Source organism: Eurosta solidaginis, chromosome 2 (assembly GCF_040869045.1).
Source record: "Eurosta solidaginis isolate ZX-2024a chromosome 2, ASM4086904v1, whole genome shotgun sequence".
NCBI classification, from domain to species: domain Eukaryota; kingdom Metazoa; phylum Arthropoda; class Insecta; order Diptera; family Tephritidae; genus Eurosta; species Eurosta solidaginis.
Genome location: NC_090320.1, coordinates 47,119,663 through 47,137,816, shown reverse-complemented (window position 1 = coordinate 47,137,816; position 18,154 = coordinate 47,119,663). Strand labels below are relative to the sequence as shown.

The window sequence follows — 18,154 nt, the reverse complement described above, 5'->3', positions numbered from 1 at the left end:
AAATTCTTCTTGTAGCTTTGACTATGGAAAAACTACGACAGTAGCTGCAGCATGATACAAAGAAAGATTTAATATTAAAATTAAGATTTTAATTGTATTTACTCTTTAACTAGTTGACAAAAAAAACATCCAAGCAGAGTGTTTACAATTTAGGCGTAAAGTATGAGAAAAAAAGTTTTTGAAATGTATTTTGACCCAAGGAAGTTCGAAAACTCGTTTAAATAAAAACATATGCATGCTATGTATATACATATGTATACTTCATAATATACCAATTATGGTTGAATTCCTATACATCTTCTTTTCTTTTTTTTTTTTTAATTTTCTCAAATAGGTTTTTATTTAAACGAGTTTTCGAACTTCCTTGGGTCAAAATACATTTCAAAAACTTTTTTTCTCATACTCTACGCGTAAATTGTAAGCACTCTGCTTGGATGTTTTTTTGTCAACTAGTTAAAGAGTAAATACAATTAAAATCTTAATTTTAATATTAAATCTTTCTTTGTATCATGCTGGAGCTACTGTCTTAGTTTTTCCAAGTTTTTTAATTTTTATGGCTAGAAAAACAATTATTGAATAGGCATACAATACTACTCGCCTATACCTTTTAGATTAATAAGCTTTTTTTTTTTTTTTTTGATTTTGCTTAAAGAAACTTCCTAACATAGTTTGTGGATTGGTTATTTTGTTTTAACTGCTAGAATTTTGCAAAACTTGAAATCGTTTTGAGAACATTAGAAACTGCATGTGCTCCCACTTTCGCTATCATTTTGTAATAAACAAAACTTTTAATTTAATTACAACCAAATATATACACAATTTATTAGCAGTAATACTACTAAATTTTATATAAACGACAAGTGTTTTTGCATTGGCTGTGCTGGTGTGGCTCTCGAATTAACTGGTTTATACTCCTTGTCTTGAAATCAATTGCTTTTAGTTTTACTTGTTCGTACGCTTTGACGTTGTTAGGCTCCGTTACTAATATAAGATTTTAAATAAAGCGGTATTTTCTTTAATGTATGGTCATTAAATTTTATGAACTTTCAAACTTTTTTTAATTTGTAATTGTTTTCCGTGGTGTCACTGATTATCACGGGTACATCCGATGCCCTCCGGGGTTTTTGTTCCCGTTTATAGTTTCCTTTAAAATACTACACGACCGCGTGGCTTGGGTGACCATGCACCATCGAAATAAAATTAAAACTTTTTTTATATCACGACTTCACACTTTGATGTCTTCAACCAGAAAGAAAGAGCTCCGTTCGGCGGAAATCGATCGTGCTCTCCTCTTTATCTCTTCATTTTCTCAAACCCATCATGCACGCAGTTGGACCGTTTGCCACAGGTGTTGCCACTGAACTATGTTTTGTAACTTTAACCCTAGTAGGAATTTGTGAACCCAATTGTTGCCAATTGTTATCTTCAAGAATTTAACTACCAGGCCATTCTATGTGAGTGCATCTTACTGATATTACGATCAACAGAGAGACTATAGGAACCAAATCCGCGCTCACAGTTGTCTCTGCCATTCGGTAAATTTATGTAATGTATCGACAATTTCAATTAATTTTGCAGTATTGTTGTTGGCCTCCATTTACACCACCAACCGACTAGCATAGTATTTAAAGTTTAACATTGTTTTGCGATGACGTCAGCAACGTCAACCATCAGTTGTTATAAACATACATATATACATACGTATATATCTATTGCGCGAAAATCTACAAAGTTTTGAACTTACACATGCACACATATACTGTTGTGTTTCCTGGAATCATTATGTCAGTACTGTATATTATAGGTGCATGTGTATTTACTGCTATTCATTTCACTTGTTTTTCGTTCAAAATATTTTTTTTTTGGCTGACTATATGGCTTTAGGCGCTGAAGTAAGCATAATTTGGCCTGTTGCTGGACTTTAGTTTACCAAAATGGATCTGTGAATGTATGTAAGACTTCAGGCAAACTGGTTAGACATTAATTTGTCTAGAATTGCGCTTTGGCACACGAGCACGTACTTTGAACTAGAGAGTGTGTGTGTGTGTGTGTGTGTGTGTGACAAACATACATATATGAGCTGAGTTGAAAAGCTTCATGCAGAAATTTACATCGAATTTTAAACTTTTGCCGCAGTATAGCCATTAATGCACAGCGAGGGCCGAATTTTTCTTTTTCGACGGTTTCGTCAAAAGTTTGACATTGGAGACCGTAAAATGAAAAAGCACAAATTTGGAATAGACAATACAAAATATCGAATTCCGAAAATTCTGGTTGCTCAAGTAATAATTTTATGCATTTTGTTCAAAAATATATAAATGTACTACACCCTTTCCAACTGTATTTAAAAAATGGCTAAATGGAATGGAGAAAAGGGCAGAGGATGGCCGTCGTGGTGTGGTGGTAGCGTGCTTCGCCTACCACATCGAACATCCTGTGTTCACGCCCCGGGCACAGCAACATCAAAATTTTAGGAACAAGTTTTTTCAATTTTTAAGCGGCGTCGCCCCCTGGCAGTGATTTGGCAAGCACTCCGAGTGTATTTCTTTTTATTTATTTGAGAAATGGTCAAATAAATATGTGGATAGGGCAAATAAATTTGAGAAAAAGGCAAATATATTTCAGAAATGTCCCGATGTATTTTAGAAACGGGCAAATGTATTTGAGAAATATTTACATACTTAATTGGCGCTTAAACGTTTAAACGGTTATGGCCGTCCAACAAGGCGCGCCAGTCGCTTCTTTTCTCTGCCAACCGGTGCCAATTAGTCAAACCAAGGGATTTTAAATCGTTTTCCACCTGGTCCTTCCAGCGGAGTGGGGGCCACCCTAGACCTCTGCTCCATAGACGGGTTCCGACAGAAACACTTTTTTGGCCGGAGCGTCATATTGGAGAAATCGTCAAATGAATTTGAGAATAGGACAAGTATATTTGAGAAAAGGGCAGATGTATTTGAGAAAAAGGCAGATGTATTCGAGAAGCATGTTATTTGGAATAATAAGTAATTCTGCTATTAATACCGATTCTCCTTTGGCCCCTACAGTGATAGTGGGGGCTTATAAAACATTCCATGCAGTCAAACCTACTAGGTACATATTGAATGAATACAAGTTTCCCAAAACTCCCAACTGGTTCGAGCTCTGTCTTTTTATCCATATTAGCATGTGGTATTTTTAACACGGCGATGTCCTACGAAATATCAATTGCTGCACTGTGTATCAGCATAATACCAATTGACATACTTGCCAGTATATGCAGCAGAGTGGTATAAATTGGCATACTAGTAAGTTTATGCAGGACCACCATACCCTTTGGTATACTACTCAGTATCTGAATCAGGGTCATATGTCACATCATTTAACATGTGGGTCGATATGGGCCTGAGCTGAATGCCTTTTGATATACAAGGCAGTACATACATCAGCATACCTATGGAAATCAACAAAAAATGTTGGCGGGAACAAACAAAAGTTCGCTATCTAAGAAGAAGAAAGAAAAAATATGGCGCAAGTCATATTTGGTTCCAGAAATATGGGGACTGAGCTAATACTATACATTTTTTTGTTGACTTTTATATGTTAAGCGGCCCTTTGTTAACGTATTACTCATTTTACTTACAAGTTATGCCTTTAGCAAAGTTACTTAGAAACACGTGTCAAAGTAACTTAATAAAAAAATTTGAAAATTTATTCCACCCCTTTTTTTTGCTTCATCAAAAATGTTATTACCCTAATGCCATTAGATATTCAATCGCAAAGAATCGTCATTATTTTGTTGTAGCCATCATTGTGATCTTTATTGATTTTGTCAGAGCGGCAGTTTGTTTTCTACAAAATAAGGTTCTCTTCAAAATAATAACCCTTAATATAAACAAAACAGCAGTGTATTCGTCTTTTCGGGCACTTGCACGCTCATAAATTGTGTATGTATATTCTTAGAGACTTTAATTTCTTTGTAGGTGACATGGTTGCATTAAGTTATTGTGTGATTTCGCTCATTTCTACACACGTACACTGTTCACATATTACGACTCATTTTTATTACTTCATACTTCATACAGCACACCCAACCCACTACGCCCTACCTGCTTACACATTCTCTAGTATTCCATACAGTACATAAGCCAATATTGCGCACTACGTTACATGTTTCCCCCTTATAGCATAACTTACTTATGCTTACGCTTACACTTCTAGCTAACGCTTACATTCGGTATTCCCCCATACGGTGAGCAACATAAAAAATAAATATGCAGAAAACACAATTACTCCGAACTTTATTTAGGCCTCCACATGTTGGGTTTATATTTAATCTTAAAACGTGCCGACATTGTATGCGGTGATAATTAAGCTGTACACAACTGATAATTGTACAACAGAGCGTAGACGCAACTGTTAATACAATAGCTTATAGCGTGTTCACATTGTGACACGAACTCGAATTTTTTACGCTATTTCGCGTTTGTGATGAGTAAATTTTCAAATTCAAATTCAAGATATCCCAAGGCTAATTCAGTACCAGATGTTGTTATCCCAACAGCTGATTGCTTCTTCTTGATTATTTTCCATACAACGCCTTGTACAGTAATATGTTAGTTTATCGAAATCAATGAACATTTTCTTTTGACTTCACATTCTTCTGCACGGCGAAGTGGCTGAATTCGCTTTGCCATCATCTTGTATAGATTCGCCTTGAAATACACATAACAAGAATTAATCTGAAAAAATTTTAAAAATTTACAAAAAACAATTCAAAAATGTATATTTAAATTTTTTATCTTCGAACTTATATTTTGAAATAAACACTTTTCATTCATATAGCTTGTTTAAAAGAAGAGCTTGTTCCGCACAAACATTCTCGGCGCGTTCATAACTTAGGCATTTGATATGAGTCCGAAATATGTTAATAATATGAGTCTCAGAAATATGATCACGCAGGACTCTTTTATGACTCCAATTTGATAAAATTGTTGGCAAACGAAACTTATGAAAATTATCAAATTAGGCAGCTTCGGAAGATAAATTCAAAAGTTTTCATTCAAATCTAATGGACTTTATTTCAAACAGGAATGAAAAAGATTGTTGATTTTGTTATAAACTGCCTTCCTGATTCTTTTTTGTACTGGGATGGACGCTTTTTCTTTTGTTACCGGTGAAATTATCTGCATCTTATGGATGTAAGTATTTTGGACATTTTGTGATTGTGACTTCCGCGTAACGCTCTGGCATGCCAGCCAATTCGCTATTTAACCAATTAGCGCTGACTACAGCGGCATCGGTAAGTCCACCTTATGGATAAGCCATTCTTTCTGCTTTCGTATTCTGTTTTTTAAGGACGTCCTTCCAAATATCGTTTTTTCAAACATTTCATTTACCTACAGTGCATAATGGCTCTGAAAATCGTCTTAAAAGAGTCTTTTCAGATTCCAATAAGTGTAGAAAATGTTCTGTTTAGGAGGCCAATAGGTTTCATATATGACTCCTATTCAGACTCACAAGCTATATGAAATTTGCTCATATCGGGCGACCAACGCAAGAAGGGAAATTCATTCCGGAGTCATAAATGAGCTCATAATGAGCGTAAACGGTAGGAATTAAGTCGTCTTCTTTTCTGATTCCGAATGTTTGCTAAGTTATATTAAATTTATTAGACGAATATTTCCCTCCAATAAAAAATAATAAAATAAAATAAATTTCTGATAACAATAACGATAATTTTTCGATAGCGATCTCACTGATGATGGCGCAATGCGGAATGAGGTTTGATTCCAAACCAAATTTGATAAGGGATGACGGAAGATCGTTCCAATGTACATCAGTACAACAATTCCGCACAGTTTCATCCCAATTGCAGATATTAAAAAGTTTGCGTTGGAAATGTTACTCTATGTTCAAGAGGTAACAATAAAACAAAACAATGCCCATTTTTTTTTGTAAGGTGTATACATCTACATTTGCAGGTAAAAAGAACGCTTATCATCACTTAGATAATGTTTAGGAGACCTCTCTAGCGGCAATTATTGAAGACTCGCGGCAGTGATAAAAAACTCGCTACAAAACGGATTGTTCTGAATAGCGGAGACACCCATATAAAGTTTAAGTGCATATGTATATACATGTAAAAAAAACCAGCTAATATGTGTTACGGCACGTTCAAAGTAGAACGTTTTTCTTTTGACTTCGAAAAAGTTAAAAAATATCCTAATTTTATTTCATACTACGATTTTTTTTGAATAACTGTCGTTCACTAAACCTTAAACGCGACTTTACTTTGCAATATGACCAGACTATTAGGGCAAGTACAAAGAAAAATTAATGTTACGTATACGCCACGTTGCACCACGAATTAATAGTGTTTCTACGAATTTGATGCTGGCCACTTCAACTAATTAATGGACATATTTCTCTTTGTTTACATTTTTTGCAGTTACATCAAGAGCTCAACTCATAACGCTACAACAACAACGAGAACGACAAAAACAACAGAGCGTAGCAATTGAGAAACAAAGCAAAAGGAAAAAGGTTATAAATATAAAGCAAAACAAAGAAAAAAGAAAAAAAACAGAAAACAGCTATCTTTTAGCAAAAGAGATTAAAATTAATCAACGACATCTACTGATCATAGCAAGTATTTAAATCACTAAAAACGCCTCCATATAAACATCAACCCATCCATCACCACACCATCACATTGGATTACGCGCAGCTTTACTTTCGTCCAGAGCCAACTAGTGGCCCCATACCGCAGCAGTATCAACAACAACAACAACAACAGTACCAGAAGTACCAACAACAACAACAATACCAACAAAAATATCTATACCAACAACCATACCAACAAATCAAGTATCAACAGTATCAGCAAATACCACAGCACTACTACAACTACAACTATAATCATAACTATAACATCACCAGTTCACGTTCCACACCAACTCATTCGCCCGCACCATCATACACACATCTTCATCAACATTCACATCATCAGCAACATCATCTTTTAAAACAACAACAACTCATACAACAACATCAATTGCAATTACAACTACAGCAGCAGCAACAGCTACAACAACAACTATTAAAACAACAACAACAGCAGCAGCAGTATACGTGCAGCTCAACTCATCATACACCTAGTCATCAAAGCTCCACATACAGTACTTACGGTTCGTACGGTTCCTACGTTAGTGGTGCCGCATATCTTGGCACAAGTGGAAGCGATAGTGGCATAGGGGGTCTCACACCAATTGGACGTAATTATCGACGTTATCAATCGACTGGTAGTGCAGGTCGTGGTAGTTTTAGTGGCAGCGTAAATACTAATTATCTCACTGCCGGCTCTTTAGGCGCTACTTACGAACGTACCTCACCAGCAACTGCAGCAGCTTACACGCGTCCTCTACTCGCGTCAACATCGACTGCAGCTAACAGTAGCATAGGTATTGGTGGTGGTAGTGGTAGTGCATACGGTTTGGGACTTGGCCTTGGGTTTGGCCTCGATCTCGACACCAGTGATTACGATTACGAACGGGCGTCGCTACACTCTGGCGCTTACGCTTACAAATCGTCGTCTTCACGACGTGGCAGCAGTCTTGCTGCAGATTATCTGTTGGACGTTGCAGCACGCTGCAGTGTACCATCGCCGGCACTCGAACTTGAGCCGGATACTGATCTTGAGCTTGAACTCGATCTTGATTTTGATTTCGACGTGGGCATCAGCAGTGTCAGTGGTATTGGTATTAACGACGACGACGTTGAAGATATTGCCCTCGATATTGGCTTGGATCTTAACGTCGACGAACTTGAAGATCTTGATATACCGGTGCCAGAACCAGAACCAGAAGCAGAGGCGGATATACACGACGAACTTGTACGAGCACTTGAACTTGAACTCGACTTTGGTCTTGAACACAACAACAATAATCTCCTTGATCTCACGCATAACGAAGAGATCGTTGGTTACGAAGATCTACTGCTTGACGAAGAGGAAGCGCCAATATTATCACCTGTACTCAATAGATCGTTGCGTCCATTCTCTTATCCCGCGCTCACTATCACAGCACCAGAGAATAGTATTGCTAGCGCATCTCCAATACCAGCAGCAACACCGCCACCGACACCGACGGATTTTCTATATCCGCAGTTGGTGGTACAAAGCAACAAGACGTCACCGCAACAGCAGCCACAACAAACTCAGCAACCACAACAGCAGCGTCCACAGCAGCAGCAGCGGCAACAGCAATATCAGACCAATCAACAAAATTATAGCCATCAAATACAAGCGACGACGCATCTACCACGACACGACGACAGTTGCGAAGAATTTAATAACATAACCGACGATCCGACGTCTTGCGTCGGCCAAAAAAGAATGATGGTTAGTCGTTTATGGAATAGTTGTTTCCCCAAATTTACGCCGGAGCATGTGCATCGACACAACTTTTATCTGTGTCAGGTAAGTTGGTTTGCAAACAAGAGTAACTTGAAGGGGTCATAGGCTAAATAACCTAATTCAGGCAGAGTTTACAATAACAACTTTAGCTGGGGACGCTTGTAAGTACTCTCACTTCAGACTTGATTATTTTTATGAGGAAAACGCGCGTTCCTTTCCTAATTAAACATATACGTAAAGAATTTGAGACCTCTCAATCATCCCATCAAACTGCTTTGTATATGGCATAGACCTCTTTCTGAAAGACATTACAAGATCCAGGAAGTCAGTATGACTGATTGACACGCAAATACTTCAAATGCAGCCCAGCCTCCGTTCAAGTTTCAACTTTTGAGCCGTCTGTGTGGGATATTATGTACCTATAACTACCCAGCACCTCCTTTCATTCCTCCTGGAAGTCAACATCTGTCAGTGTTGTCGCATCGGCCGTGAGGTCTATGTTATAGTCGGTTAATTGACCTGTCTCCTTGCAATCTACTGGTATGGTCTGCTCGAAGTCGGATCAACTCCACATGTTAGATTCGTTTAATGAAGAATCCCTTTTTTGACGAGTATATGCTGTTGCACCAAGTGAAAGATGATGTTTAACCCTTTCTAAGGTACGCTACTCACTGCAACTGATAGTCCTGGGCGTGCTAGTCTTTGCACTTTAACAACCTGTAGTTGATTGCTAGCGACTTCCATCAGACTAGAGTGGTATACGGTAGCTATACGTTAATACACTGATAGAGCTTTCTTTGATCTCGCTTCAGTACTGTTTTTCCAACTTAGTTTAGAGTTAATAGTTCTGCAAAGATATTTGGCTTCGGTAAAGATTTATAGTTGTGCCATTCAGTGTTCATAAGATGAACTAGGGAATTTTCGACTTTCCGGTGAACGGGACAAGCTCTGTTTGTGGGATTCATTCCCAGTTCGTTTTGTCCTGCCCGTCACGAATGGCACAAATGAATGTTTCCGTAATTTCACTAATCGCTGAAGGCATTTCACCAATGATAAGTATTACTAAGTCTTCAGGGTATGTGACTGCGCTTGTAAATTTGCTCTGAAATTTTCAAAGATTTTGTTGATCAAAACTTTCCGTTAGAGACGACAGCGTGTTGCCCCGAAGAGAATCCCTGAGACTGCACTTAAGTTGCTTTGAAAATCCTTCTGGGCATAGAATGGATCCGTGCAACTATAGAGCTTTCTGTTCCATGTCGTTTAAATGATGTCGTTAAGATGGTCTGAGCTTTAAAATTAGTTAGTCTCGAGGAAGGCGGCCAGTGTATACTCCTTGCACTTTAGGGATTTCTCGATGAAGCTAACCACCTCATGAAGGCTCATTACAACCGATTTGCCTTTCCTTACGCCAGTTGAGTTACGTCCATCGGAATTGTGCATTGTCCCTTATGTGTAGGTTGATAAATCGCTCAGGTTAAAATCGCTCGTACTCTTCTACAAGCTTTCGGTACATAACCACGTTCCCTTTAACACCATACAACTCTTGAATTCAAGTCTTCCGGAGGGAGAGGGGAAGAGTACAACAGCATCCGTTGCGCCAAGTCGTATCAATGTTTTCTTGCTATCTTTTCCTCTCTCTCTGCTTGTATGCCATTTTTTGTTTCACACTTGCTTTTAAGAAAAATTTATGAAACTAAAGGCTATTAGAAAGCGCAAGGAGGAACGCCAACAAAGTTGAATTCAAAAATTGTATGATGTAAAATGGGTCCGTTGTTGTAGCGATAACGACACTCCCCGAAGGCCTTGGGGAGTGTTATCGAGTTGATGGTCCTTGGCCGGATGCAGATCCGGTACGCTCCGATACCAAGCCCGACCATGTCGGAAACGACTTGTTATGACCACATACGACTTTCTAGACCATACCGCCCTCCCACCCCCTAGATCCATGAGGACTTCGGGGTAGCCGTATAAGGTAGATGGGGTATCAGATCAAACGCCTTTTTCCATAGAGACGATATCTACTTTTAATTGACTCGTCTAATATATATTTCTATACTTTCATTTTTCACTCACACTCTATCTCCCTATCTCTTTCTCTTAGTGGCAACGCAACACTCAAGTACGCATCGTTTATCTCTTTTACCGCTGGCTCACGGCAATCACTTGTTTGGCCGCACTCGTTTGCTCACTACTCGACATCGGGCGCACTGAAGAGCACTTTGAGAATCATTATGCGAAATGGTGGATTTACTTAACACATTGGGGTTTACTCTTTTGTACGGTGCAAGCATGGTTGGCGGCGTGGATAGTAACGCAGGGTATGATGGTGGAACGTGAAGATTTTGAGGTTGTGCGTCAGACGAGAAAAAGCCATCTACATCATATATATTGGGTGCTATATACGTGCGCCACGGTGTATTCGTTTATTATAACAATGATTTACTGGTTGCTGGTGCATGATCCAGGTAAGTTGAAGATGTAGTGAGGTGTTTAATACAGTGGTGCACAATGGCGGCTGACCTTCGAATACTAACACAATGCGATGTTGCTTGAAGTACAAGCTAAAATTGATTGACGGCTTGTTTTACTTAATAGTTTTTCGGAGCTCTCGAGTGCACCTCTGGTTTAATATAGTGATTTTAGTAATTTTTTTTGTGTCTTTATTTTAATACAGAAATACACAAAATAGATGTTTTAAATATAATGGTGCATGTGTTCAATTCGGTGATTATGCTCATCGATCTTGCTATTGTCGGACATCCGATCAAGTTGAGTCATGTTTATTTCACGACTGGTATCGGCTTGGCGTATAGCATATTTACTGGTGTTTATTTCTTAGCTGGCGGCACTGATAGGTAAGTACAACAGACTTTGGAGTGGCTTATTTTTTTTACGTATACGAAATCGTACTAGATTTCGAATACTAGTACGATTACTAATATGTACATGAATACGAAGACGAATAGTGCCACTACTCGGAAAGAGAAACCGAATACTCAAACTTATGTATATGAATTTGAACTCATACACTTGGCAAAACAGAAACGAATATTATTATGTGTAAGAACCTGCGATTGCTAGTACGAATATGAAGTCGAATATGGATGCAGATAATCGAAATAAAAACACGCATACGAGCCCAAGCCGAATTCTAAAATGATTGACGAGAATATAAATACGAACACTTAAAAATATTAACACGAATACAAATAACACTGCGAATCAAACTTTCGCAAAATAATGGAAGATATTGAAAATTTCGAAATATTTAAAAGCAAACAAGTAAGGAAGGCTAAGTTCGGGTGTAACCGAACATTACATACTCAGCTGAGAGCTTTGGAGACAAAATAAGGGAAAATCACCATTTAGCAAAAGGAACCTAGGGTAACCCTGGAATGTGTTTGTATGACATGGATTTCAAATGGAAGGTATTCAAGAGTATTTTAAAAGAGACTGGGCCATAGTTCTATAGGTGGACTCCATTTCGGGATATCACCATAAAGGTGGACCAGAGGTCACTCTAGAATGTGTTTGTACGATATGGGTATCAAATTGAAAGTATTAATGAGGGTTTTAAAAGGGAGTGGCCTTTAGTTGTATGTGTGAAGGCGTTTTCGAGACATCGATGAAAATGTGGACCAGGGTGACCCAGAACATTATTTGTCGGGTACCGCTAATTTATTTATATATTTAATACCACGAACAGTATTCCGGCCAAAATTCCAATGGCTTTTGATTTCGCCTTGCAGAACTTTTTCATTTTCTTCTACTTAATATGGAAGGTGTCACACCCATTTTACAAAGTTTTTTCTAAAGTTATATTTTGCGTCAATAAACCAATCCAATTACCATGTTTCATCTCTTTTTTCATATTTGATATAGAATTATGGATTTTTTTTCATTTTTAGTAATTTTCGATATCGGAAAAGTGGGCGTGGTCATAGTCGGATTTCGGCCATTTTTTATACCAAGATAAAGTGAGTTCAGATAAGTACGTGAACTAAGTTTAGTAATGACATATCGATTTTTGCTCAAGTTATCGTGTTAACGGCCGAACGGAAGGACAGAAGGTCGACTGTGTAAAAACTGGGCGTGGCTTCAACCGATTTCGCCCATTTTCACAGAAAACAGTTATCGTCATAGAGTCTATGTCCCTACCAAATTTCACAAGGATTGGTAAATTTTTGTTCGACTTATGGCATTAAAAGTATTCTAGACGAATCAAATGAAAAAGGCGGAGCCACGCCCATTTTGAAATTTTGTTTTATTTTTGTATTTTGTTGCACCATATCATTACTGGAGTTGAATCTTGCCATAATTTACTTATATACTGTAAAGATATTAAATTTTTTGTTAAAATTTGACTTAAAAAAAAAAAAAATTTTTTAAAGTGGGCGTGTTCGTATTCCGAGTTTGCTAATTTTTATTTAGCAGACATATAGTAATAGAAGTAACGTGCCTGCCAAATTTCACATGATATCTTCAACGACTTCCTAATTACAGCTTGAAAAACTTTTAAATTACCTTATTTTCAAAGTGGGCGGTGCCACGCCCATTGTCCAAAATTTTACTAATTTTCTATTTTGCGTCATAAGGTCAACGCATCTACCAAGTTTCATCGCTTTATCCGTCTTTGGTAATGAATTATCGCACTTTTTCGGTTTTTCGAAATTTTCGTTCGTTTTAAATAGCGATCTGAGATGAGCGCCCAGGAACCTGCATACCAAATTTCATCAAGATACCTCAAAATTTACTCAAGTTATCGTGTTTACGGACGGACGGACGGACATGGCTAAATGAATTTCTTTTTCGCCCAGATCATTTTGATATATATAAGTCTATATCTATCTCGATTAGTTTATGCCGTTACGGATTACCGTTTGCGAACAAAGTTAATATACTCTGTGAGCTCTGCTCAGCTGAGTATAAAAATATGAATTGAAAACTTATAACAAAAATTCGTACGAGCATCAAACTGCGAAAAGCCTAGGTGAAAAAAGAGAAAATTCTTCGAGAATACAAAAAAAGAAAATATATATATAACTACGCTACTGCCAGTAGAAATAAATTCGAAAATTCGAAATTTATAACTTCGAAAAAAAAAGATTTAATATGAAATGAATCTGCAAGCAAGAATACATTAAAATTATAAGCGACAAGTAAAAACGAAATGTGTATGAATAGACAAAAATATCGTAACTTCGAATTTTCGAACTTTAGCATTTTCATATTTTCTTTTTTTTTTTAATTATGACAGTACAAAAAATATATAAAAAAATAAAACTACACAACTATTAGTATCGTTAAATTGGGAAATTCGAAGTTACAAAATTTTTAAATTTCGAAAATTTTAAATTATTAAAATATGAAAAGAGGAGAATCAGCTAATAAGAAGACATAAAAAAAATATAAAGAGATGCGTACGTAGTGCCTATGCTGGTTCATACGAACATTCTTACAAACGACAATAAAAAATATGATTAGTCGAAAATATCGTCAATTCGAATTCTCGAACTTTGGTTTTTTCTTCGAATGTATGAAAATACAGAAAATATAAAAATATAAAACTACGCAAATACGCAACCGGCATAATTAAATCCGAAAATTCGAAGTTCAGTAATTTGTAGATTCGAAATGAAAAATTGAAATGTGAAAGGATCCCCAAACAAGATGACATGAAAATTTAAAGATGCGAGTACAGCCTTTGCGGAAGTATAAAAAGCTACGAAAATATGAATATTTTCGTATTTTATATTTTCTTCTAAAGTGAATGAATATGTAAACAAGATAACATTCGTACTGCCTATGTTGGTCCATACAAAGCTGCGAAAATGGGAACATTCTTACAAAAGAAAACAAGAAATAACTTTTTCTTCGAAATTATAAGAATACATAAAGTATAAAACTAACAGTATGAATAAATCCGAAAATTCGAAGTTATGAAATTTGTAAATCCGAAAATCAAAAAAAAAAAAGTTTAAATGTGAATAGAGAGAAACTGCAAACAAGAGAACATGAAAATTGAAAGAGTTAACTGCAGCCTTTGCGGAAGAATACAAAGCTTCAAAAATATGAACATTCTTCCATACGGTAACACAAAATATTGTAGTTCCGAACTATCGAACTTCGGCATTTTCTTTTTTTATTTCGTCGAAAGTATGAAAATACTAAAAATATAAATAAACGCAACTACCAGCATAATTAAATCTGAAAATTCGAAGTTCCAAAATTTGTAAGTTCGAAAATCAAAAAAATCAGATATGAAGATAGTGCAGCGAATAAAAGCCCAGAGGCTTATGCGAATGGAGAGGAGATTTTCAAAATGTATTGGACTCTTTGGTACCTGACAATTTCTTCCACTGCCAAGCGCTACCGCTCAGACTCAGTCCACGCTACATACACAAATACGCTTCGCGCAGTTTTAGAAATATTAACTCAAGCAAAACTTATATTACGTGTAAGAATACAGTGACGAGTGGTCTAGCAGGACCGAGTTCTTTGCCTTTCGAAGCTCTCTTACAATACTCTAGTCTTTTTTTTGCTTATTAAATCTACTAACAATTTTTTTTTTTTTTTCTTTTTTTATATCCAGGAAAAACAATATCTACATCTATCCCATGTTGGATTGGACCAAACCTGGCAAAGCCATAATTGTCTGTGTTTGTTCCATCATTTTCGTTTTCGTGGTACATTTCTGTTGTTATTTGCTCTATCGCACACGCGTCTGGCTCTTTACGAAGCTATGTATACGTGGCGCGCACAACCGCGATGGTGATATGAATGAGGGACTACACGACGAATCGTCAGCGCGTCTAGGTACCGGTGGCACTTCACAAGAGTACTCACATCAACAACAATATCCGATATTACATTCAGAGCAATCGCGTATTGCGCATCATCACCATCAGCATGGGCAATACCAACAACATCAGCAACATTATCAGCAGCAGCAGCAACAACAGCTACAACCACATCAGACGGGCGGAAATGTGCAAACTGTTGACATTATGAGCAGTACTGGTGTTAGCGGTGTTGGTGGTGGACGAGCTGGTGATAGTGGTGGCACGCATCATACCACACCACCTTACTATCCACAATATTCCGGTTATCAACAACAGCCTGTGGTGGCGGGTGTTAATGTTGGTGTGCTTAGCGCTGGTGGTTATTATCAACCGGAAAATAATAATAAAAGTAAACAACAACAACAACAGCAGCAGCAACAACAACAACAACAAAGTCAACAGCAACAGCAGCAACAACAAAAACAAAAACACTCCTCCACAACGACCTCACCATCCGGTATAAGTCGCACTGTAGCGCATTTAGATGCAGCACAACGTGACCAATTCCTAAATCCAAATAAAATTATGGAATATAAAATGTAAAGACGTTGTACCCGGCACCGATATACATTTCACTTGTCCATGAAATTCTTGGAGAAAAACTGTGAGCAATGTCAAGCAGCCAAGCAACGTGCCATAGCGGAAGCGCGCTCCAAAGCGGAAGCACAAGCAGCCGCCGAAGTAGCAGCCGCAGCAGCAGCTGAGGCAGCAGAATTAGCAGCGGCAACAGCATTGGCAGCAGCTGCCAAAGTCAAGTCAGAATGCATGAAATGCTGTTGAGTAAAGGTACATTGTAGTTGTAGTAAATAGCAGCTTTGATTTGTGTTTGTTGATACGCTGGTGCCAAAGCGTGCATATATATACATGTGTTCATATGGTGTGTCTGTGTGTGTCCATATGTGCATCAGCTATGAGCGCACGTTGTTGTTGTTAATGTAGATTCATTAGTTGAATAAGTGGTCAGTGGCTTCGTTACAATGGTGTCGGGTATTTAATAGTACGAGGTAGAGACGTAAAGCATGAGATTAACCTATGAAAGCGCTAAATATGATGGTATATATATATGGTTGAAAAAATATAGAAAAATAATTAAACAATACAAATGCGGTATGGGGCCTAGGGTGGGTTGAATAATTTTTATAACCAGAAAATAAAACGTACAAGTTAGTGTTAGTGAAGGCATATTTGTTAAGTGATGTATAGGATTATAAAGCGGCAGATTTTTTTTTTTTGGTTTTTTTCATTTCATTTTATTTGAGAAAAATTTCATTTTATTTGAGAAAAGCTTCATTTGATTTGAAAAAAGTTTCATTTGGTTCAAAAATTTTCATTTGATTTGAAAAAAGTTTCATTTGATTTGAAAAAAGTTCCATTCGATTTGAAAAAAGTTTCCTCTAATTTGAGACAAAGTTTTATTTTAGATGAAAAAAGTTTCATTTTATTTGAAAAAAGCTCCATTGGATTTGAAGTATCATGGTGTTTGAACTGATTCATTTGATATGAAAAAAGTTTTTTTCATTTGATAAAAGCTCCATTGGATTTGAAAAATGTTTCATATAATTTGCTAAAGTTTCATTTGATTTGAAAAAGTTTAATTTAATTTGAAAAAGTTTCATTTGAAAATAGTTTCGTTTGGTTTGAAAGGTTTCATTTGACCTGAAAATGCTATAGTAGATGGTGGACACATGAAATGAGTGGAAAGAGGAAAGTTAAAAAAAAAATTGCAACAAATTTTACAGAATATTTTTCACAATTATTAAAGAAAAAAAAAATAAATACTCATAATATTCTACAAAAAAAATTTTATATTTTCTGCCAGTAATTTCTCATCATAAAAATGTGAAATGTTAAAATGTTTATTAATGTAAGTTTTCAGCAAAAAATTATAATGCTTTTGCTCTATAGTGCTCACTATAGATTTTTTAGCATCATTTTTTATTAAAAAAATTATGGAACTTAAGCTTTCAAATATACATTTTTTTACAATTTTGAAGATTATTCGAGCTCGAGGCCTCGAATAATCTTCAACATTGTAGTATTTAAAGGCCGATAATATGAATGTAATAATTATAAATTTTTTTTAAATAAAGTTCTACCATTATTTTGCAGTAATTTTTCAAAAAAAAAAAAGGAAAATTTTTATCATATTTTTTGTCATCTAAATTTTTGAATATAAAGATCAACCATGCTTTTTGTCATATTTTTATGTCCGTAGTTTTTAATGACAACATTTTACTTTCCTTTGACAGTAATTTTGCTACAAAAGATTTAACAATTAATTTCACACTATATTTTTTTAGAACATTAATAACTTGTTCGAAAAAACGGCCCAAAAATGCAAATACTCTTTAGAAAAATTGTATGCACTATCTACAAAAGTAACACTAATTTATTTCTTGATATATCTTCGCCGTAATTCACTCCATGCAGCTATATATATCTTTACTTACAGCACTAATATTATAGTAGAACTTCATAATTCAAATTATTCGCATACTTCACTTACAACGTGTTAAAATGAAACTCACTCATTATTCCTTAGATTGTGCTGCTCTTATACTCTGAGTTGCCTCGTTCGCATATTTCTCATATGGTCTACACTTTTCGCAAACAGCCTCTTCTATAAGTTGCTTATTAACTTCTTGTCATCAATCTGCATCTCATATTCGCTGCTGCCTTCTATGAGTTCCCAGAAGGCTAAATATTTTAAGCCTTTTAAGTATCAATTCAGTTCCTATAAGACTCATTTTAAGGGAATTCGTATGATATAAGAGCATTCATTCACCTCAGTGAGTGACAGTAAACCTAATTGCATTTATGAATTTTTTGGTACGATATTGTGGTGAATATGAACGCCAGTGACTGCGACGCAAAGTGTCACGGCGTCATACATAATCTTGCCCTTAGTATCAGAGTTTCT

At 36.4% G+C, this 18,154-nt stretch overlaps 1 protein-coding gene across 1 annotated transcript; it reads left to right on the top strand.

Annotated features, from left to right (window-relative positions):
- The first annotated feature begins 1,874 nt into the window (after window positions 1–1,874).
- On the top strand, window positions 1,875–17,230 carry hbt (headbutt). The gene is made up of 7 exons (XM_067769105.1): window positions 1,875–1,892; window positions 4,198–4,228; window positions 6,428–6,522; window positions 6,626–8,455; window positions 10,494–10,857; window positions 11,067–11,247; window positions 14,985–17,230. The coding sequence occupies exons 1-7, from the start codon at window positions 1,875–1,877 to the stop codon at window positions 15,775–15,777; spliced, it is 3,312 nt and encodes a 1,103-aa protein (XP_067625206.1). The 3' UTR covers window positions 15,778–17,230.
- Window positions 17,231–18,154: the final 924 nt, after the last annotated feature.